General features: G+C 46.1%; 1 protein-coding gene and 1 non-coding gene across 2 annotated transcripts in view; both read left to right on the plus strand.

Moving 5' to 3' along the window:
* LOC144139994 (phosphatidylinositol phosphatase PTPRQ-like) overlaps positions 1 to 22537 on the plus strand; it is a 42220-nt gene that overhangs the window by 3092 nt on the left and 16591 nt on the right. Inside the window, exons 2-3 of the mRNA XM_077672211.1 lie at positions 1351 to 1561; positions 11649 to 11825. Of these exons, the coding sequence (XP_077528337.1) occupies positions 1351 to 1561; positions 11649 to 11825 (388 nt within the window). The remainder of the gene's footprint in view (positions 1 to 1350; positions 1562 to 11648; positions 11826 to 22537) is intronic.
* Trnas-gcu (transfer RNA serine (anticodon GCU)) lies at positions 20496 to 20568 on the plus strand. The gene has a single exon. It is a non-coding gene; the product is annotated as a tRNA-Ser (tRNA).

A 22537-nucleotide genomic window follows, 5' to 3' on the forward strand; every position in this document is an offset into this window, starting at 1 on the left:
TAAACGCTCGCGTCGGTGTCAATTTTTAATTGATGTGAAGTGTTTTCCCTACCTGACGGGGTTAAATGTATATGGTAAATTGGAGCCCCCTTTCACTGTCTACTCGATTAAATAGTTAGATGATCCTCGCTTCTTTTTGTTTAGAGTGCTTGAACCATAAAAGTTTTAAACACAAGTTTAGATGTTTCGCGCAGGGCAGCATTTGCGCCAACAATGTGTGTGCCTTTCCGAAAAACCTGATGAGTGGTAACTATGGACCACTCGTCGAATGGGTTTAGTTCGCAAGCATGACGTCACATAATCTACCAACTGAATATTTGCGAGTGATAATACTAAAAAGCGGTGGTAAAACCCTTGATCTATTTACTGTTTTGCGAAAAAAACCAAGTGTCAGGCAAGCGCAATTTCGCAAAATGTTTGTAAAGAGCGAAAATATTTTATTTGAACGCATAAAAGGGAGGAAAATTGTGCTTTCACATTGAAGAAGTTACGTAATAATGATTGTATACTCGAGCCTAAACGTTCCTGCAAGGTACGCCACAATGATATGTTGTTACAAATACACAGTACAAATACGAGTGATTCATCAAAGAACGATGTTTTTTTTTTTGAATCGGTATTAATACCTTCCCACATGGATAAAAACTAACTGCCATGTGACAGTGCAGGTTTCGGCTAACAACGAAGGAGACTCAATTCCTCGTTTTAAGAGCATCAGTTCTAAGAAGGGCTACAAGGTGTACGTCGCTATGCTGCTCTAATTATCTTCTGGGAATAACGTCTTCCCTACTTCAAGAATAACACCACCAGATTTTCCTGAATAATTATTTGAAGCTCAAATTGGGAAACGTCAATAGGTCAATTGAGAAAATTGTGGCAGGGATTGCCGATTTTGGGGGGCTAGAGTTACTCGATGCCATGATGCATGCATAATCTTACATGATGCCGAACGAGAATGCAATTTATTGACAGAGTTTGATGTCGTAAGAACGCTCTCTGTTACAATAGGCTTCTGTAGCCTAAATTTAAATACATTACGAATAGCTCAAGCGCTTTGGGTTTTAATATTTCTTCTACATTAAAACAAGTATAAGCCAGCTTGGGAACTTTAAATTTGCGAAGACAGGATGTACAGCTTCGGTAGGAGTTTAGAAACGAATGTTATGACGACCGTCAAGAGAATACCATAAGACCCTTTGAGTTGTCACTCTGTTATTCGGGATAAAACATTTTCGAACATGTGCCATGCAGAACTTCTTTTAAACGTTTTGCACTAAGTTCTTTTATGATACTGCGAAGAATACTTTTTGTCAAATTGTTTACACAGAAACTAATTTTTTACCCCGTCAGGTGGCTACCAACAGCAGCGACTTCGTGAACTGCACAACCCTGTCGGACTGTGAGTTAGTTGTGCTATACGGCTGGAACTCATCTTTCAAATCTGGTTTTGTCGAAATCTCGGGGCTAAAACCCTACGAAAACCACATCATTGACCTCCGAGGCTGCAACGAACACGGGTGTGGACACTCATCTAGAGTTCATGTCACCACGGGCCTCTTAGGTGATATTTTTTTTCAATTCATATCGTTAGCTATGTAATTAAAAAGTCCATGAAAGAAATGCAGGTATAGTTCAATAAAAAGACTCTTTTGTCTTAACAACATGACAAAGTTTGCGGGAAAACTTAAACAAATAACCCAGACAAAAAAATGGGTCAGGAGTAGCAACTCCAAAGCGATTTTCCGACAACACCTCTGTGACGTCACGGTAGCTTGTTTGTGCAATATCGGGTGTCGAGCAAAGTCCCCGCGAAGGCGCATGACTTGTCAGTTGCAGTTTTGTTTTGATGGTATCACTTGCAATCTAGCCTGTAATTAACGGGATAAAAATTATGTAGTTGGTGCTTGCCTATATTACGTGACTGGCGCCCAAATTACGTCAATGAGGCGCCACATTTCAATGCTACTTGCTATGTCTTGTGTTTTTTGGTAACAAACATACTGCGTTGCTGAAATGGGACTGAGTGAGTCACCATTAAATAGCTATTTTGAACTGAACGAAGTTGTATTTCGTCTTTACAGCCCTTTTGTGTTCGTGAGGCAATTAGAACAGAGAGAGCAAGAAGGCGAGTGAAAGTTCAATGTTCCTTAAACGAAAAAAGCGAAAATAGACATACAGAAATTACATCTACGTGCAAGTATGGAGACAGGTAAAACAATAAAAATGTAAGAATACGTTATGTTATCCAATTAACGAAACAAAATAAAGGTAAGTAGACGTCTAGAAATGATAACGTACATATGAGGAAGCCACACTATTTAGAACATGCATGTGCTCAAACAAAAAAACCAGTCAGCTTTAATTTTCATTTCATGTATTTGCTCCTTATAGGCCCGAAGGCTTTACATAAATGGGGGCTTGCGCCAAGGTTCCGCGGAATGTGTGGTGTTCGGTGCATAGGGTGCTGCAATCAAGCAAGGATTTCTACAGGCCAACTGCTTGAGTAAATAATACGGTGCGAACAAGTATTGTTTCACCCACATACCTAGCGGTGTTTGCTGACTCGGGGTATTTTTGAAAGGTCGAGTTTATAGCCTTACCTTGGACGGTTTTATGGGGATAGAAAGATATTGTATGCGTCACGAAAAATGTGAATCTCAGGTTATCTGAGCCCAGTGTCTTGGAAAAATTACGGAAAAAGTTGGAAACACATGTGTCTTTTCTCAACTTGTTATGGTACTATTTGCGTTCACAAACGTTTGATTAATAAAAACATCATTGTAATAACATCGATTGACATCACAATGAGATCTACACATCAAGCTCCTAAACGTCAGACTTTATATGGGGAAAATATATCAGTTGCAACACGGGCGCAGCAGTTTTTCTGTTTCTCCACTGCCGATTTTTGCTGCCGGTGCTGTACCATCTAGCTGCAGGTGATTTAAACAAAAACAACAAATGGCAAGTAGAAATGTAGTTCGTAAAGCATACTCTTTCTACCGGTCGACTGCGTTGACGTACGCAATCATTCGCGCCGGCTCATGACCGATGTTGATGGTTTGTGAGTGTAACTAATATAGACGCTTTTACTGATAAAAGCGCTCGTGGTTTCACTGTGAGAAAATCGAAGTTGCGAAAGTGAACCGTTTCTGCTCAACGACGACTTAACCGTGAACTCGCAGGTATGGCTGCGCAGTTAAACGATTGTTATTGTGGCCGTCACCAGAGGGATCGCTCTTGAGGTTTACTTCACGATGAATGCTAGTTTTGCTGCAGGCGGCGAAACATACCCGGTGGGGTGCAAAAACGAATAAGCACAGCGAACAAAGCTTGCGTGTTTGGGGTGTACATGCGATGCCTACGAAATTGGTTGAATAAGGTGTTACATAAAAACTTTCACAGTGTTGATGTACAGAGATACCCGCAGACAATGTGTCTATAGTATGATATTGTCACGTAGCCAAGGACGAAGCAGTTGTTTGGAAAAGAAACAAGTTTATTGGAGCGAACTTGTGCTCCCCTAACAACTGAAAAGAATACAGAGGCGGCGAAGCAGTGGTCAACAAAGTGACGTACGTGCGTCGGCGAGCGTCGCAGAATCGAATGCCCCGGCGTCCGCACTGCAGGCTTTTTATCTTTTGGCGCGCGTGGTTCTCGAAACGTCGATTCGCATCGAGAACATAGTAGATCCAAGAAGATTATTCTGGGCTGTTCACGTTAGATCGGAATGCTCTCCCTATCACAACAGATAACACATGCGGCACAGAAAGAAAGAATGGAACACGCGCTTCCCTTGGCGCAGAGATAACACAGACCGGCGCAGCCGGGCGGTAAAAGCAAAACACAAATAAACAAACCCAATGTATGGTTCGCGGCATTACCCCCCCTCTAAGAGTGCATCGACCCGATGCTAACATAAGCGACAGTCCGAACAAATGAAAATAAAAGTTCGTCATCGTCCGTAGAAAGGTTTTAAGCGAACCACGTGGACGACTTCAGGCCGTGTGCGTCGTCGTGATGTGCCGGAGTCACCATCGGGGATCACTTCGTAGGTACGTTGGCCAACACGTCGTAGAATCTGGTAGGGTCCGACATACCGTCGCAGGAGCTTCTCACTGAGTCCGCGTCGTCGGATGGGAGTCCAAACCCACACACGATCCCCTGGTCGGTACTCGGCGTCTCGGCGTCGGAGGTTGTAGCGGCCCGCATCCACCAGCTGCTGGTCCGTTATACGAACTCGAGCGAGCTGGCGGGCCTCCTCCGCACGTTGAAGATATCCGTGGACGTCGGCGTTGAGGTCGTCGTCTTCTACGTGCGGAAGCATGGCGTCGAGCATCGTAGTCGGCCTTCTACCGTAGACAAGCTCGAACGGCGTCAGCTGTGTCGTCTCCAGGATAGCCGTGTTGTACGCAAACGTGACATACGGGAGCACTTCGTCCCAAGTCTTATGTTCAACGTCAACGTACATTGACAGCATATCTGCGATTGTCTTGTTCAGACGTTCTGTTAGTCCGTTCGTTTGGGGGTGGTACGCCGTCGTTCTTCGGTGATCCGTGTTGCTGTAGCGTAATACTCCTTGCATCAGCTCCGCAGTAAATGCCGTTCCGCGGTCCGTGATTAGGACTTCCGGGGCTCCATGTCGCAGCACAACTTGGCTTATAAAGAACTTCGCCACTTCTTGTGCAGTCCCCCTCGGAAGAGCGGCGGTCTCTGCGTAGCGCGTCATGTAGTCTGTCGCTACGATAATCCACTTGTTATGTGATCGTGACGTAGAAAACGGGCCTAAAAGATCCATTCCAATCTGTTGAAATGGTCTCGATGGGACGGCGATCGGTTGCAGAAGTCCGGCGGGTCTTGTCGGCGGCGTTTTTCGTCGCTGGCAGTCACGGCAGCTCCGGACGTAGTGAGTGACGTCAGAGGTAAGGCCGGGCCAGTAGTACCTCGCCTTGATTTTTCCAATAGTGCGGGCTGTGCCTAGATGTCCGGAAGACGGGTCGTCGTGGCACGCTTCCAAAATTTCGTCACGAAGGTCCGCGGGGATGACAAGAAGGTAATTCGCTCTTGTTCCGGGGCTGAAATTCTTCTTCACAAGGACGGAGTTTCTCAGGCTGAATGCTGGTAAGCTGCTTTTGAAGGTCCTAGGAACGGCAACGTTGCATCCCTCGAGGTACTCGATTATGACGCGTAAGTCGGGGTCGGCACGCTGCTGGGCGGCTAGGTCGCTCTCCGTCACGATCCCGAAGAACGCGCTGTCTTCATCAGAGTCTTGTGGTGGTGGGTCGACGGGGGCGCGGGACAGGCAGTCGGCGTCGGAGTGTTTCCTGCCGGATTTATAAACGACTGTAACGTCGAACTCCTGCAGGCGCAAGCTCCACCGCCCAAGACGGCCAGAGGGGTCCTTCAAATTGGCGAGCCAACACAGCGCATGGTGGTCTGTTACAACCTTGAATGGCCTTCCATACACGTATGGGCGAAATTTTGAAATCGCCCATATGATAGCCAGGCACTCTTTCTCAGAGGCAGAATAGTTTTTCTCCTCCTTCGACAGACCACGGCTGGCATAGGCGATTACCCTTTCGCAGCCGCTTTGCTTTTGGACAAGGACGGCACCCAAGCCTATATCACTGGCGTCCGTGTGCATTTCCGTTTCGGCATTTTCGTCGAAATGAGCGAGCACGGGCGGGCTTTGCAGGCGTTTTTGCAGCTCGCCGAATGCTTTTTCTTGGTCGTTTTCCCAGCTGAAAGGGGTGCTATCTTTCGTCAAGCGCGTGAGTGGCTCTGCAATGCGTGCGAAGTTTGCGACGAAGCGCCGGTAGTATGCGCACAGCCCGAGAAATCTTCGCACGCCCTTCTTGTCTTTCGGCCTTGGGAAGTTCGCAATGGCTGAAGTTTTTGCCGGGTCAGGTAGGACTCCCGCGGCGTTGACGACGTGGCCCAAGAACTTGAGTTCTCCGTATGCGAAACGGCACTTTTCAGGCTTCAGCGTCAACCCCGACGTACGAATGGCCTCGAGTACAGACTCCAACCTTGCAAGGTGTTCGTCGAAAGTCCGGGCGAATACAACTACGTCGTCGAGGTATACGAGGCAGGTGTGCCACTTAAGGCCAGCTAGCACAGTGTCCATGACTCTTTGAAACGTCGCTGGTGCTGTGCACAGCCCAAACGGCATCACCTTGAACTCGTATAGGCCGTCTGGGGTTATAAATGCAGTCTTCTCTCGGTCTCTCTCGTCCACTTCAATTTGCCAGTAGCCGGTCTTCAGGTCCATCGATGAGAAGTACTTCGCGTGGCAGAGGTGGTCGAGGGCGTCGTCGATTCGGGGGAGGGGGTACACGTCCTTTTTCGTGATTTTGTTCAGTCGCCGGTAGTCAACGCAAAACCTTAATGTGCCGTCTTTTTTCTTTACGAGTACGACGGGCGCAGCCCAGGGGCTTTTCGATGGCTGTATAATGTCGTCGCTGAGCATTTCGTCGACTTGAGTCCGGATGGCTTCCCGTTCGTGTGAAGAGACGCGGTACGGTGACTGTCGGGTAGGTCGGGCTCCGTCTTCGATTATTATTCGGTGCTTCGCTAGAGGGGTCTGACGTAGTTTTGCGCTCGACAAAAAACATTCGCTATAGCGACGCAGCAAAGCCAATAATTTTTTCCGTTGTTCTTGCGGTAGCGCCGGATTCACGTCGAATGGCTGCGGGAGCTTGAATGTTTCTACGGGTGTGCGTTCAAAGTCGGCGACTGCGATCACATCACTTGCTTCTTGCGTTTCTTCGAGGAACGCAATTGCAGCTCCCTTGTTTAAATGCTGGTACTCTTCGGTGAAATTAGTGACCAGAACGTGAGATTGGCGTTGCTTAAAGTGCGCAATGCCTCTTGCGACGGAGACACCGCGGTCGAGAAGCAACCTTCGATCACTCTCTACGATAGCGTCGATGTCAGAAGCAGCATCCTCACAGTAGACGGCGATCATCAAGCTTGCGCGGGGTGGCAGGGTGATGTGATCGTCGGCGATCCTGACAGCAGCACGGTGATCGGGGTTTGGCTGCGGCGTCGTGGAGTGATCGGAGGAAAATGTTATCGACTTGGTCTGCAGATCAATTATTGCGCCGCTGTCCGTCAAAAAGTCCATTCCGAGAATCACGTCGCGGGAGCAGTTAGGCAGAACGACGAACGCCGCAGGGTACGTTGTGCCGTCTATGGTGACGCGCGAAGTGCACGTTCCACTTGGCGTCACGAGGTGGCCTCCTGCTGTGCGTATGTGCGGACCGTCCCGTCTGGTCATAACTTTCTTCAGTTTAGACGCAAATGGTCCGCTCATTACCGAATAGTCAGCTCCCGTGTCTACGAGGGCGACTACGTCAAAGCCGTCGATGGACACCTTGACGTCAGATGCAGTCTTCCTCGAGTTCCGGGTTCGTCGGGGCGTCGTATCTCTGCTTGTACGTGTTGATGGTCGGGCACTGTGCATCGTCGTTGCCGTCGTCTTCTCAACGGACGTCTCGGTCAGGTCGGGTACGCGTCGCGCCGTGTAGCTGTCGTCGTGTTCGGGAGTCTCGTCAGGGTTAGGTCGGGTCGTCGGGATGAGGGCATGTCGTGAATCACTGTCTTCAGCGCGTCCTTGCGTCGTTGGAGGGTTTCCAGTTTTTCGCCGTAGAGCAACTTCACCTCCAGAAGTTGCCGCCTTTAGTTTCCCCCGCGTGGGCTGGGGGACCTTCCACGTGCGAAATCAGCATTGCTACGGCGGTTAGGCGACTGGTATGGGTAGGGCGACGGCGATCGGTGTGAGCGGGCTGGTCCTCGGTTGGTGTTGGACAGGTATTCGTCGATCTCGGTAGGGCGCTGGCCGGGTCGGGGGCATGGAGCGTCGACGGAGAAACCACGCAGTCCGAGTCTCCTGTACGGGCAGCGACGATAGATGTGATCGGCCTCTCCGCAATGGTAGCACAGCGGACGATGATCTGGCGTTCGCCAAACGTCCGTCTTCCTCGGCGTCTGGTTTCGGGCTACCGGGGGTCGGGCGGGTGACAGTGGGCGGCGGTACGGCGGGGCCTCTTGACGGCGTGTTGGAGCAGGGCGGGGTCGACGGACAGCCGCGGAGTATGTCATAGCTTGTGGCTCTCGGGGTACCTCGGATGGCGTAGAAGTTCCCAACGCTTGTTGCACTTCTTCTCTAATCACGTCGGTGAGGGAAGTGACTTGGGGCTGCGGCGGCGTTGGGAGAAGTTGCCGCAGCTCCTCTCTCACGATTGCGCGGATAGTCTCGCGTAGGCTGTCGGCCGGGATCCGCGTGCTGCCAAAGTCATTCGCATTGGCCGCGCCAACGAAGTTGCGGTCATACTGCTTAGCACGCATTTCGAGGGCTTTCTCAATGGTGCTGGCTTCGGTCACGAATTCGGCGACGGTTTTGGGCGGATTTCGGACAAGTCCAGCAAACAGTTCCTCCTTCACTCCGCGCATTAAGAAGCGCAACTTCTTTTCTTCCGTCATTTCGGGGTCCGCGCGGCGAAATAGCTGCTTCATCTCCTCAACGAAGATCACGACACCTTCGTTGGGGTGTTGCGTGCGCGTTTCCAACAAAAGGGCGGCTCTTTCTTTCCGCACGACGGTAGTGAAGGTCTTAGTGAACTCGCTTTTGAACTGAGCCCAGTTTGTCAAAGAGCTCTCGTGGTTCTCGAACCAAGTGCGAGCCGAATCTTCCAAGTAAAAGAAAACGTGCCGGAACGTTTCTGCGTCGTCCCACCTGTTGAATTTCCGGACGCGCTCCACTTTCTCCAACCATTCTTCTGGGTCTTCTGCGGGGGCTCCTCGGAATGATGGCGGTTCCCGTGGCTGCTGCAGAACGACAGGAGGGTTGGCTTGGTTGAGCATGGTGCTGGTTGCGACGTTTTTCTTCTTCGTCTTCTCCGGTAGTAGACCGAACTCGGGTGGTAAATCTTGCACGCGGAGGCTGGCTCTTGTTGGACTGGCTTGGCGGCTTCCAGAGGTTGTAGTGGGCATGAAGGGTGCGTACCCAGCACCTCCACCAGATGTCACGTAGCCAAGGACGAAGCAGTTGTTTGGAAAAGAAACAAGTTTATTGGAGCGAACTTGTGCTCCCCTAACAACTGAAAAGAATACAGAGGCGGCGAAGCAGTGGTCAACAAAGTGACGTACGTGCGTCGGCGAGCGTCGCAGAATCGAATGCCCCGGCGTCCGCACTGCAGGCTTTTTATCTTTTGGCGCGCGTGGTTCTCGAAACGTCGATTCGCATCGAGAACATAGTAGATCCAAGAAGATTATACTGGGCTGTTCACGTTAGATCGGAATGCTCTCCCTATCACAACAGATAACACATGCGGCACAGAAAGAAAGAATGGAACACGCGCTTCCCTTGGCGCAGAGATAACACAGACCGGCGCAGCCGGGCGGTAAAAGCAAAACACAAATAAACAAACCCAATGTATGGTTCGCGGCAATATACATACGTTCGGTTTCCCCCTCAAATGCAAGCAACGAGGTACGAGTGTTTGCTAGAGCCTCAGTCAATCGAAATTTCTTTTTCTCCGCAAAGCGTAACAACATACTACTGTTTTATATAAAATAAACCTTTGTAATGTGGGCAGGGCGCTTTTTTGGCGCCACCAAAAAATAAAAATACACCACTATCAACCTCGTAACAGCTGTCTCATATTTTGTGGTTCTTGTATACCATATATTGAACACACTTATATTCCTGCTAAAGAATTGGTGACAGAGTATTCTGCTACATTACACTTGAGCCCACAAAGAGCCATAAATTTCATTTCAACCTTTTTTGAAGTTTTGCCGCTTTTACCGACTTTAGGTTTAAGTATCAATATTCTCTAGAATCCCTTTACAGATGTCCTATCATGTCGTCCGGAAACGTTGGCGGGATAAGCAGTGCGTGGCTTAGCGGCCCACATCTGCCTTGCTGCGCCATCTTCCGCCACAACTCGCCAGGTGCAGGCTCTAGAAACTTGCGCGCAAGGCGCGCTTTGGCCGTGCCGGCACATACTTCGTTATCAGGCGTCCGTGGTCCATCCGTTCCGTGTGACGTGCTTCGGATATTCGCTGCAGCCGCTGGGGCGCCGTGTAACCATTCCCACATATATGGCGTCACGGGTCCACGAAAATGAACACCTCGTGCCCTGGTTTTCGGTGGGTATCAACTTTGTCTTAATATACGCCATCGGCGAAGTGAAGTTCCTGTCGAATAGTAAATTACAGTGGAGCTGGCATGGCGAGGGTCTGAAGTTAAACTTAAGGTTTCGACAAAATGTGTTGCAGCAAAGCCAACTTGCCGGTGAACGTTCTGGGCGCCTTATCCTAATGTAAATATACAGAAAAAAGGCATACTGAAATTGGCGCTAGTACGCTTCGGTATTTACGCAGGGATTTATTTACGTTCTTCGATTAACTTGTTCAAAATGTAGCAGTAAACAATGCAAAATTTTCATCTGATGTAGGAGCCTCGGCTTGTATGGGAAGGAACTGAACAGCCCCATCTTTGTCCGCTAGAATAAAACTCTACGCAGTGCAAATCGCATTCCGATTATTACCACCGAAATACGCTGAATTTCAACTTGAAACGTGCGTCTTTCTGCACCTGTAGGGTGCCCAGCTTCACTTGTCCACCTGCTTCACAGAGTAGAAAGGCACCCATTTTTTCAATTCTTTTTTCAACAGACATCAAGTGCGCATTCCGCCACTTACGATCTGTGCACCTTCTCGTCATCAAAGGAAAAACCTTGCGTGTAGACTGGCATATTTGCTTTGCACGTGACATTTCGGAGTTTTTCAGGATTTACGCAGACGCTCACAAATTTATCTTCAGACATCTCATTCCGTAATTTATTGCCATTTTGTCGTCGCTGCGCATATTTCAGTAAAACTTCTTTTAATATACCTACACACAAGCTACCTTCATTGAAGCTTCGCAGCCGTCTACAAAAAACTTGGCTTTGCTTTAGCACACCTTGTAGACGAACTAATTTTTTATTAGTTCCCACCCTATAACGGCTCTGCTATAATAACTTTGATGTTCGACCGGGACTTCTCTTTGTAGATCGAATAAATTAAGACAAGTTTTATCAGCGCAAAAGGCGGCCGCGAGTTACGTCTTTTGTTGCTACAGTGAGAGCACACCCGCGGCAATGATAACACTGCACCACAGCGGCTACCGCGAATATCCAAAGCCCGCCACACAGAACAGAGTGACCAGAGATGTCTGATAAGAATGGGCAGACATGCCCAAAACGCGGCAGGCGCGCGAGTTTCTTGATGGTACACCCGGCGGTATGTCACGGCAGATGGCGCAGCAAAGTAGATTTGCGAACCTCTACCACGAACTGCATTTTCGAAAAACTTTCGCCGCCGACAGTACGTAGAAAATGAATCGATCGGAGACTACATTAAAACAAGCAATATTTCGGCAACGCCCAAGCCTTTCATACCTGAACAACCCTAAAGTTTTTGCGAAAATTAACGGACAGTTTCAGAGGATGGAAATGAAGACCGCTGTTCTAACACTCATTGCTGCACGATATGTTCTTTGTAACTGTAATTCTGTCTCTCACAACTAAATCTTTTAAATCAAACAAAAGCTTCCAATGCTAAATAAATGGCATCTAATCTCATTCTCTTTATCCCAGAGCCAAGTGAGCCACTCGAACTTAACCTGGATACTGAGGATAACGTGGAGGCCCTACTAAGCTGGAAAGCACCACTGGAGCCCGGCGGACCTATAACAGGCTACCTGGTTTCTTGGAAGTGCGGTAATGGCTCTACTATGGCTGCAACTTCAACTGAATGTTCCCTCGTTGTTAACGGTGAGAATTCTTGCCTTTTTATATTCCCATTTTCAAGTAAAAGAAAATGCGTGAAAACTGGAAGTGTACACCGCTTACAACTGAACAGCACTCATAAACCAAAGCCCTCAGTCTATCGTTATACGAATATTGAGTGTCGATTTCACTGTATACATGTCGTTCATTTCTGCCCCGCTGCTAAGGAGTTGAGCTGCTGAGCCCAAGGACGCGGGTTAGATTCCGGGTCACGGCGGCAGCTTTTGTGATGAAGGTGGAAACCAGAGATGTCCGCGTGTTGAAGATTTCGCCACACGTAAAAAATATCCTGGTGGTCAAAATTATTCCGCAGCCCTCCGCTACGGCGCGCCTCATCGCCTTTGTGCTTTCGCGGGTAAACCTCCTAAAAATTTGATGTTATTGATTCCTTAGGTATCAGACAAAAACAAATACCGTGGATAAATGAGGCGTGCATTTTATTTGCAAGGAACGATTTGGAAGAGCAAAAAAGGTAGTAAAAATTTGAAGTTTGTTTACTGCAATCGGCAGAACAACTGTACAGACTCAGTGAGAGTACAAAGTGAGTTTCGAAGGTAAAGCGATAACCCCCGACATCGGACCGACAAGGGCAACCACCGTCTTCAACAGGTAATACGAAGAAGTGAAGATTTGCAATTTTTTTAAAATTGCCTGTTAAGTATAGTTTACGCGTGCTACCTCCTTATAAGTTCAAGATAAAAAATCAAATCAGCAACAGGAGAAAATTGCGAGTGGAAAGTTTCTCAATGCACCTAAAGGCCTGATACGTAAGCTACAGCTGTATGTCGCTGAAATTTTGTTTTGTGGTGTTGGAGTAAAATACCAGATCTAATAATATTGCACAGCGAGAGACAGATGGCGCAGCCCTAGCGCTACCACTAAGGAGCTATGGGGAATGAACCAGCATTTCGACCATTGTGAAATTTTTATTTTCGAAAACAGGCTCAAACTCGGTGATCATCAGTTAACCTGGTACTGCATTGTCTAAGCATCTTGCCGATGCTCTTAGATATAATGAACCGAGATAACGAGGTTAACATGGAAAAGCCAACAATACTCATCAAGCTTATGAAACAAAACAGCGTGACAGAGCTGTTTCATGGCCTTCTTTGCAAATTTTGTGATTTTGTTTTGATTTCATCACATTTTTTTTATTCCATCCGCAAAGCGAGTAAAGTGCATTGTTCTCTCAATATCATTGCGGTAATAAGCAATGGAAATGCACGTTGGAGAACATACAATTCTTAATATTAAAATAATTTTGATATTACGTCTGCATTAAGACGGAAAGAGGCGATTCACACGACAACACACAGCGAATCTTTACTCGCAAGGTGTTGCTCACTGACTCAACAGGCTCACGTGTGGATCTCGGTGCAAACTGTAATGCCCCACCCCCAACAAAACACCATTGGGCAAGCGTATGACGAAGTACTGCATTACATTTCGGAGAATAATTTCTAGCACAAATGATATGCCAACCTCCAAGTGAGCAGTAATTTTTTCTTCGCGTAAATAATGACTATTTATTGACAGCCCTTGTTCAATATAGTTTTTGTTAAATATTGCGTAGAAGACCATTGAAAATTAAGGAAATAAAGTTCAATTTCCCTATTCATTGTATTCAAGAGCCTGCCGTAAAGGGCACTTTTTGATTAGCAAATTATGTAATTTACAAATCTTCGCGACCTGGAGGAGTGAGCAGAGCAATGTTTTGTGTTTTAAGGGACTACCCTTCTTATGTGCTTGAGGTCAGCAACTGAGATGTTGTCGAATATGTTGCCTGTAAGGTCTCTTTCGGTAGCATTTCTATCACTGTTATGAGTGTATACCTCCAGGGTGCCTGCCGTGTTACTGTAGATACACTGGCCCGCATGTTTCAGTTACAGACGAATAATGTAATCATATGCGGAGATTTCAATGCTCACAATTCAATCTGGGGAAGTGATCACTGCGATGCCCGCGGATATGTCATTGAATGCGCTGCCGACAGATCTAATTTGACAGTTCTAAATGATGGGTCCCCGACATTTCTTCGGGGATTTCGGTACTCGAGCTCCACTGATATAACTTTGTGCTCCCAGGACATCTTGAACGGAATCAGCTGGACAATAAATGTTGAAACCCGTGGAAGTGATCATTTCCCTATTCTAGTGAAGCATTCTCAGCTGTGCACTAGTGCGCCTAAGAGGTACGCTAAGCTCACAAACTGGCAGCTGTTTCGTCGTCACATTTCCGCGAATATTGGTGCACATATGGATATTGAAAATTTCACACAATTTATACATAGCACCTTCCGGACGTGCACGCGTGCAGTCACCGTTCCAGACCATTACGGTGCTGTTGAGAGTGAATATGAGCGTCTCCGTGCTCTTGGAAGGCGAGCGGAGCGACATTATCGCCGAACTGGGACTGTCGAGGCTTACAATCAGTGCCAAAAAATTCACTCCGTTACACAGCGTCACCTTCAAAGGCTAGGAAGAAAACGGTGGCGTGATTTCTGCAGCTCGTTGTCACCAGTTACCCCCTGTCATAAAATTTGGACAGTTTTAAGGTCCTTCTGTGGATCAGTAGCCCAGAATTACCCTTTCAGAGCTCTTGCTGTTGCCCGCGGGGACCCGGAGAGAACTGTAGCCGATGAATTTTGTAAAATGTTAATTCAATCAGGTGTCGAGACAAACTCTCTGGAATATAGAATCTCCGTGCAAATTGCCAACGACGAGGTGCATCAGAAGCTCCACCTCCAGCACCCGGAAATAGATTGTCCTTTTACGATCAGTGAACTATAAAGTGCACTTGCTTCATGCCCTAACAAAACGGCTCCCGGGCCCGATGGCATCACGTATGCTACGCTTAGGAATCTTTGTCCAACGGGTACGTCCACACTGCTAGCTTTATTCAACACTTTGTGGAGTCAGGAAGCTGTTCCGGAATCTTGGAAGACAGCGCGTCTCAATGCAATTCTCAAGCCCGGCAAGACACCATTGTCGCTTGAGTCTTTCCGTCCAGTGAGCCTGACAAGCTGTTTGTGCAAACTTATGGAGAAAATGATTGCGGCAAGGCTTCAATGGTGGTGTGATGTGACACAAGTGTTCCCTGAATGCATGTCGGGATTTCGATGGAAGCGTTCATCAATTGACGCAGTACTTGATATTGGGACATGGGTCGAGCATGAGCGCAGTCGGGGGAACATAACAATTGCGTTTTTTTGGACATAAAGCGCGCGTTTGACACTACCAGTCACATTCACATCCTCATGGGTATGTTGCAGATGGGCATACATGGGCGAGCTCTGAGATGGATACAAGAATTCCTTACCAACCGAAGAGTTTTCATGGAAACATCTAGCGGTCGTACTTCCGAGCACGTTCCTTCTCAGGGTGTACCACAGGGTAGTGTCCTCAGTCCTTTTCAATTGTGTCATGGTCAACTTACCACGCAGATTGCCAGCAGGTTTGCAGCATTCCATATACGCCGACGATGTCTGCATATGGGCGTCGGGTCCGAATCCTCTCGTGCTTCAGTCCATCTTACAGGAAGGTTTAACTAGTGTGCGAAACTTCCTAAAAGAGTGTGGGATGACGTTATCGTATTCAAAAACAGCCGTGTTGCCTTTCACGAGGAAGCAACTAAAAACATTCATTCTCTCCCTTGAAGGTCAACCTATTAAAACCGTAAAAGAACATCGCTTTCTGGGCGTAACATTAGATCGGGAACTTTCCTGGGCTGCACACATCAAGATGCTTGAAGGAAATGTTAATGCAATTATTATATTCTTCGTAGGATTACGGGCACATCATGGGGTGGACGTACATCATCACTACTACAGGTTCACTCTGCATTAATTAGGCAAAGAATTGCGTATTCAGCGCCAATTCTGCACGGGCTTTCCAACACCGCTGAAGAAAGACTTCAAAGGTTGCTGGCTAGGAGTTTGCGCGTTGGTTTGGGTGTTCCTAGACCATCGTCAAGTCCTCTTGTAATTGCTGAAGCTCGTCAGCCTCCCTTCCCAGTGATGCGAACTGTAGAAACGTGTCGGCATTTTTTCGATTATCAACCCAGCATTCCCGCCATCATCTTAAACAAGGTCTTTTAGAAAGGAAAGTTTGTAGGATGCACAGGACGCTTGAGGCAAATATAAGCATTTTACCTTTGTAGGAGGTTTGGCCAGGTGACCCTGTGTATCCGCCATGGCTTCTTTCAAGTCCTGCTATTCAGTTAACTGTGCAGGGTCTATTCCGAAAAGGGGATTTGCGTGCTGTCGCCGCGCAGCAACTGTGTCTTTGTCAAATATACATCTTCTACCCTGGCTTCACACATGTGTACACAGATGGGTCTTGTCTACATACCACCCCCACATCTGCATTTGTAATACCGAGCCTAAACTATGAACACAAAATTGGGCTGTCCCATTACACTTAACTACGGCAGAACTTTACGCTAATCTGTTGGCCTTGCGGTTCATCGGCAGTGTGGCAGTTCCACAAAATTGGTTGATTCTTTCTGATTCTCAAGCAGCATTAGCATCTATGAAACACACTAGCAATGCTTTCAATGATTCATTGGTGTATAAAACTTTGAAAGCAATAACTAGAGCCTCTGAGGTGCACCATATTGTGTTTCAATGGATTCCTGGCCACTGCAATATTCCCGGCCATGCAGCGGCAGATGTGGCAGCTCGCCAAGCGCACCAATTTCCAACCTCCGACATGTTGCCCCTCTACATTTCGGACTTGCGACATATTTTAACGAGAGCTTTTTAAACGCTACATGGTTTGACGAACGGTCCCAAAGTAGCCTGCTCTTTGAGGTTGATCCCTTACTGCGATTCCAAATTCCAACACCTACATCCAGATGCTTAGAGACGCTTATACACCGCTTGCGTATTGGCACTGCTTACACAAAGCACTTTCTCCACAAAATCGGCAAAGTTCAAAGTGCAAGATGTTTATGTGGTCATCCTGATGAAACGATTCATCATCTAATCTTAGAATGTCCGCGACATGACGATGCCAGGAGGAACTTTAAAAGTGTGATCATGTCTTTAGACAATAGACCGTTTAACCTCGCCAAAGTTCTCGGACCATGGACAACACCCAGTCAGCGACGGCGTTCTTTTTGTTCTCTTAAACTCTTTCTAGAGACTGCATTATTAGGACTTTATTAGTATGAAATGTACCTCTACCTTTGGTATTATTGCGCTTAGAGTCTCCAACCATGACTGCCCACACTACGTTTTATTGCGTTTCTCGTTGTGCCGTTTTCCCTTCCTCCATTCTGTACTGCATATTGTGACTTCTTTAGTGTGTGATTTGTTTGTAATCTTCTGTGTGATTTGTGATCTCCTGTTTTGTGTGACGTTCCCCTAACCACCATCAAGTGTCTACCATAGTTGCTGACTCCCATTAAGGGACACCAGGGACAAATTTGTGTTTGCAGTATATTGTGTGCATTGACTCCATGAAAATTGCAAGAACTCTCCCGCATGAGCTGCCTTCGCCGAACTGGCCAATGAGTTTGAGACTCTTGAAATGTATATTACGATCAGTAACTTACGTGAGAAGGAGTAGCCGGTGCTTCTATAAAGCGTCAACCTCTCCTATTTTTTCACGAGGTATTAAAGAAGAAGAAGAAGAAAGGTACCGATATGAGAGTTCCAACATTGTTTTTGGGATAAGGATGTCAAACATCGAACACTTGTTGAAGTGAACCGTAGTGAGCAAAGACTACCGTTGACAAAGAGTGCCAGTCAATATCATTTACATGAGTTTGTTCCACCAACGAGAGAAAAAACTCCACAAAACGTGCCTCCTATTACCTGTGATACAAAGTAAGCACAACACTGTGATCGTGTTTCTACATACGTTTAGGACCAAACTTGTCCCGAATAATTATGAAATGAATGATACTTTCTTCAAAATTTCTGGCCCATGAAAGATATTTTAGCGAATAGCAAATGCCGTGCTTCCTACCATGAACATACAGTTAGAACGCGTACCCAAGTTAGAGTAGTCTTTTTTCTGTTGCGCACATCTATGCAATTATTTTTACAGAATTATTCTTCAAAAATGTAATATACAGCTCGCGTTAAATTCCACCTTCACTCATGTCATTTCTACCCAAACGGTGCCTTTGAATGGATACGGGCCACAACTTAATTTATGCCATGAAAATGTTTGGATAAAAGTACGATGTAATGTTTTATTAGTGATTTTTTCCGTAAAACGAACTTCATGTTTGTGTACATCGTGTTGTCATTGGCCAATCTGCTCTGCTAAAATGCAGAGGTTTCGCCCTATTCGGGACACGGAAAATGTCACAGGTTTTATAACTGGAGGAGATGGTAAAATATTCCCTGCATCTCTCGAAGTGCACAGAGCAGCCCCGCAGAATAAAGACATTTTCTGCTATCAGGTTCACTCATATCGAAAGGTACTAAATCTTTCTTGAGGCATGGTGATTGTGCAGGTGTAAAAGCCAACAACGCATATTGAAGCATATTTCTCTTGTATTTTGGTGATCGTTTTGAATTGAGGAAGAACAAAACTTATACACCTAGCATTTCAGCCATTGGTGTTTTAAGAATACCAGAAATTGGTTTTTGCGTCAGAAATAAATTGTACACTAACTCGTTTTGCTTTCCGAGAAGCCCATCGAAATATTTAGAGAACTGAACACAAGATACAATGCGTTCTTTGTTTGTTATAATAAAGGAGTTAACATAAGAAACAATACCTTTAGCCAAAAAAAGTTGCATACAAGGAGAAAGAAAACGTTACAACGGGCGAATATGCAGAAAAACCCAGCCCATAATTGAAAAAAGAAATCCACCCAGATCGCAAACTGAACGTAGCTCAAGAATGTAACTTTTTGGACACCATATAATTTGGATTCCCAAATATCTTGAGTAAATCAGAACCAGGTGTCATTTTTTACGATGGGCCATGGAGCAGTTTAAATAATTTTGTATGGAAACCAAAAAATTTCAAGAGACCTCTAGACCAACAGTTGTATTTAGGTAATAGGCCTGCTCATGTCGGGTTCATGGCTATTTCTTATTTTTTATTTATTTAGCTGCAATAAAATGCACATCATATGCGGTGTCCAAGCAGATGTGGATGCATAAAACTGTCGTGATATTTATGAAAACAAGTCAACTATACATAAAAATATCAATGCCTTAAAGAAAAACAATACAAACCTTGCAAAATTGAAGCATTGGCGCCAAAGGCAGAACTTCAAATACACGCTGAGAAAAAGCACAAAATCTATAATTATAACAAGGCATAAGAAAAACTGAAGAGTCCAAGAGGCGGCTGAAACCGTACGTATAAAGAAAATTTTCAATCGAGCTCGGTACTTTTTCCAAGAAAATATATATGCGGACAGGAAACACATCCCAACAGCTTACCCTTAAAGTAAAGAAGTGTGTATAAGTTCGCCTGTTCATGCGAAAATGGGAGTCGGTCTTCATAAATGTTGATGTGGCGACACCCTGGAGCTTGAATTTTAGAGAATGGTTGAGGGATCGAGGTGTAAAAAAGTTTTCCAGATTTGAAATAAAAATTTAGGCCTAGCAAGATTCCTTCGAGGCTTTCCTTTGATATTTTAAAGTGCGAATTATAGATGTATTTATTACTTCAATTGGTGAATAACGACTTTTGTAACGACTGTAGATGAAACAAATTGAAGGTCCTTTGATTTTATTAAGTTTGTTAACATATCTATTATGTAAGCAGTGTCAAAAAATACAAGTGTAATATTCAGCTTCACAGAAAAAAGCGGACCAGGGGCAACAAAACGACGGATAACAAACAGCGGTAGTTTATAGTCGCTCCTTCTTGTTGTTGATGGTCCATTTTCGGGCCGTGACGCTCATGAATTACATACTAGCCGTCACCCCCACGCTTTTAAAATACATGTGTACGCTAGTGTAGTAATAAGAAGTGTTTTGTAAGCCCACAGTTTTTGTTGTAAGACGGTGTCTTACCAGACCTAATTTGTGGCGAGCAGAGACGCAGACAACATTCATGTGTTGGATCCCAGGTAATTCAAATGTTAGTATAACGCCAAGGTATTTGGAATTTTGGTTTAAAAAATCGCTCTGTCTTTTACACAGTAAGGTTTTTTCACTAGAGGTCAGACAGGCGTGTCCGATCTACATCTTTAATTTGTTGAGTATATGTATATATATATGTATATATATATATATATATATATATATATATATATATATATATTTTCTCCGCTTTCTTTCTTTCTTTCCAAATTCTTTATCTGCTTGAATAACCTACCACAACCTCCCCGTTGCTTTCCGAGGTTTTCTTGGCTGCCAACCCTTATGTCTGTGTTATTTCTACGAGCCCCTCATTTCCTATTCTGATTCGCTGCATGCATAGCCAGGGCCTCTGTTCTGGCAGTCTTGGTGCCATAGGAAGCTTAAGAGGGTTTAACGCTGGTTGACCACTCTCGACATGTCGTGGACACTCGAGTCACGGCGCGGGGATTAAAAAGAAGGTCTCCTTCACCCCGAGAAGTCAGAGTGGCGCTGGATACCACCCCCAAGCATAGGAAAAAAAATTATATTGACATAAATACCCCACAAAGCGGGGGGGGGGGGGCGCCGGAGGAGGGGAAGGGCGGGCGAAAATCGCCCCGCCGGTAGCGTAGTGGTTATCGCACCAGACCGCTATTCTGGAGGTCGTGGGTACGGATCCCACCTGGCGGGCATTTTTTCTCCGCTTTCTTTCATTTTTTCCAAATTATTTATCTGCTTCAATGACCTACCACAACCTCCCCTTTGCTTTCCGAGGTTTTCTTTGCTGCCAACCCTTATTTCTGTGTTATTTCTACGAGCCCCTCATTTCCTATTCCGATTCGCTACATGCATAGCGAGGGCCTCTGTTTTGGCAGTCTTGGTGCCATAGGGAGCTTAAGAGGGTTTAACGCTGGTTGACCACTCTCGACATGTCGTAGACACTCGAGTCACGGCGCGGGGATTAAGGAGAAGGTCGCCTCCACCCCGAGAAGTCCGATTGGCGCTGGCTACAACCCCAAAGCATAGGAAAAAAAATTACATTGACATAAATACCCCAGAAAGCGGGGGAGGGTAAATCGCTCCTCCCGTAGCGTAGTGGTTATCGCACCAGACCGGTATTCTGGAGCTCGTGGGTTCGGATCCCACCTGGCGGGCATTTTTTCTCCGCTTTCTTTCTTTCTTTCCAAATTCTTTTTCTGTTTCAATGACATACCACAACCTCCCCTTTACTTTCCGAGGTTTTCCTGACTGCGAACCCTTTATTCGGTGCTATTTTCTACGAGCCCCTCATTTCATATTCTGATGCGCTCTATATATATATATATATATATATATATATATATATATAATATATATATATATATATATATATATATATATATATATATATATATATATATATATATATATATATATATATATATATATATATATATATATATATATATATATAGTGAAAGAAGTTTGCTGACACGTTTCCCGTTTTTGTTGCCAACAGTTTCGGAGTTAGAAACTCCTTCTTCAGGGCTGTATTTTAATTTCTCACATTGCGTCTTTATACAAAAACTTCTGTGAGGGAGGGTTACTTCCCTCATCCGTGCAGGAGAGGTCGCGGGTGCGGGGTGTTTCAAACAGTTTGAGCAAGTGAGGCATTCCGATTGGCTAGAAAGGTGGAAGGTGAGGGAAGGGGAAAGAACACGGACGGAAAGGCAGCACGAAAACACGTAACAAGAGGCACACAAGCAAACACAAGATCAAAAACAAGATTGAGTCCTGCGCGCTCCACAAATGGTGTAAAAGTAGTCAGCTGGAAAAGAAAAGGGGGGGAAAATAAAAGGGGGGGGGATGAAGGGAGACGGACATAAGATGGCGGCTCAGGCATGGATCTTCGATTCGGTCAAACTCCCAAGGCCGCATGCATGTACGGCCCGCCCAGTCGACGCATGGTCCCCGCGCCATACTCGGAATTTTCTGTCCCATTTTCGGTTCTGTTTTACTACTGGTTAAACCTCCAGAAGCTCTCGTCTTGGCGCCGCTTCGACGAAACCGAGTGGTGCAGCCAAGCTTTGCTACGCGGCCAGCGAGCCGCGGAACAAGTCACACTGGGATTTGGTTTCATTTGCGGCGCATTCTTCGGCCGTTTGTCTGTCATTGGTGCGGCGGTCATAATTCAGGCCGCTGTGAGGTGACGTGGGATTAGTGGTTGTTGAATCTGAGTCGGAATGCATTCTCGGTCTGGCCAATATACTCCTTGCCACACATTTCGCAGTGCAATCTGTATACGACGTTACTGGAATCACAGTCGAGACTTTCTTTTATTCGGAAGGAAAAATTAGAAAAGTTAGATTTTGCCTTGTCGGTTTGGGTGATGAGGGGACAGATTTTGCAGCGCGTTTTCCCGCATGGGCGGCAGCCTGAGTGTTGTTTCGTGATCCCAATTTTAGCCTTAACCAGCATATCTCTTAAGTTCTTGTCTTTACTATACACTACACGGGGTGGGTCGGGGAAGATAGCTGACAGGTGCTCAATTTGTCTGATCATGTTGAAATGCTTGCTCAGTATGTTGTTCACTCGCGGCATGTTCGCACCGTATGTTAATATCAGGTTGGTCTGGGGTGTTTCCGTTTTTTGTGAATTGGCTTTTGACAATGCTGACTTG

The sequence above is a fragment of the Haemaphysalis longicornis genome, unplaced genomic scaffold (assembly GCF_048455015.1).
Source record: "Haemaphysalis longicornis isolate Haplotype H1 unplaced genomic scaffold, Haemaphysalis longicornis Haplotype H1 scaffold_5, whole genome shotgun sequence".
NCBI classification, from domain to species: Eukaryota; Metazoa; Arthropoda; class Arachnida; order Ixodida; family Ixodidae; genus Haemaphysalis; species Haemaphysalis longicornis.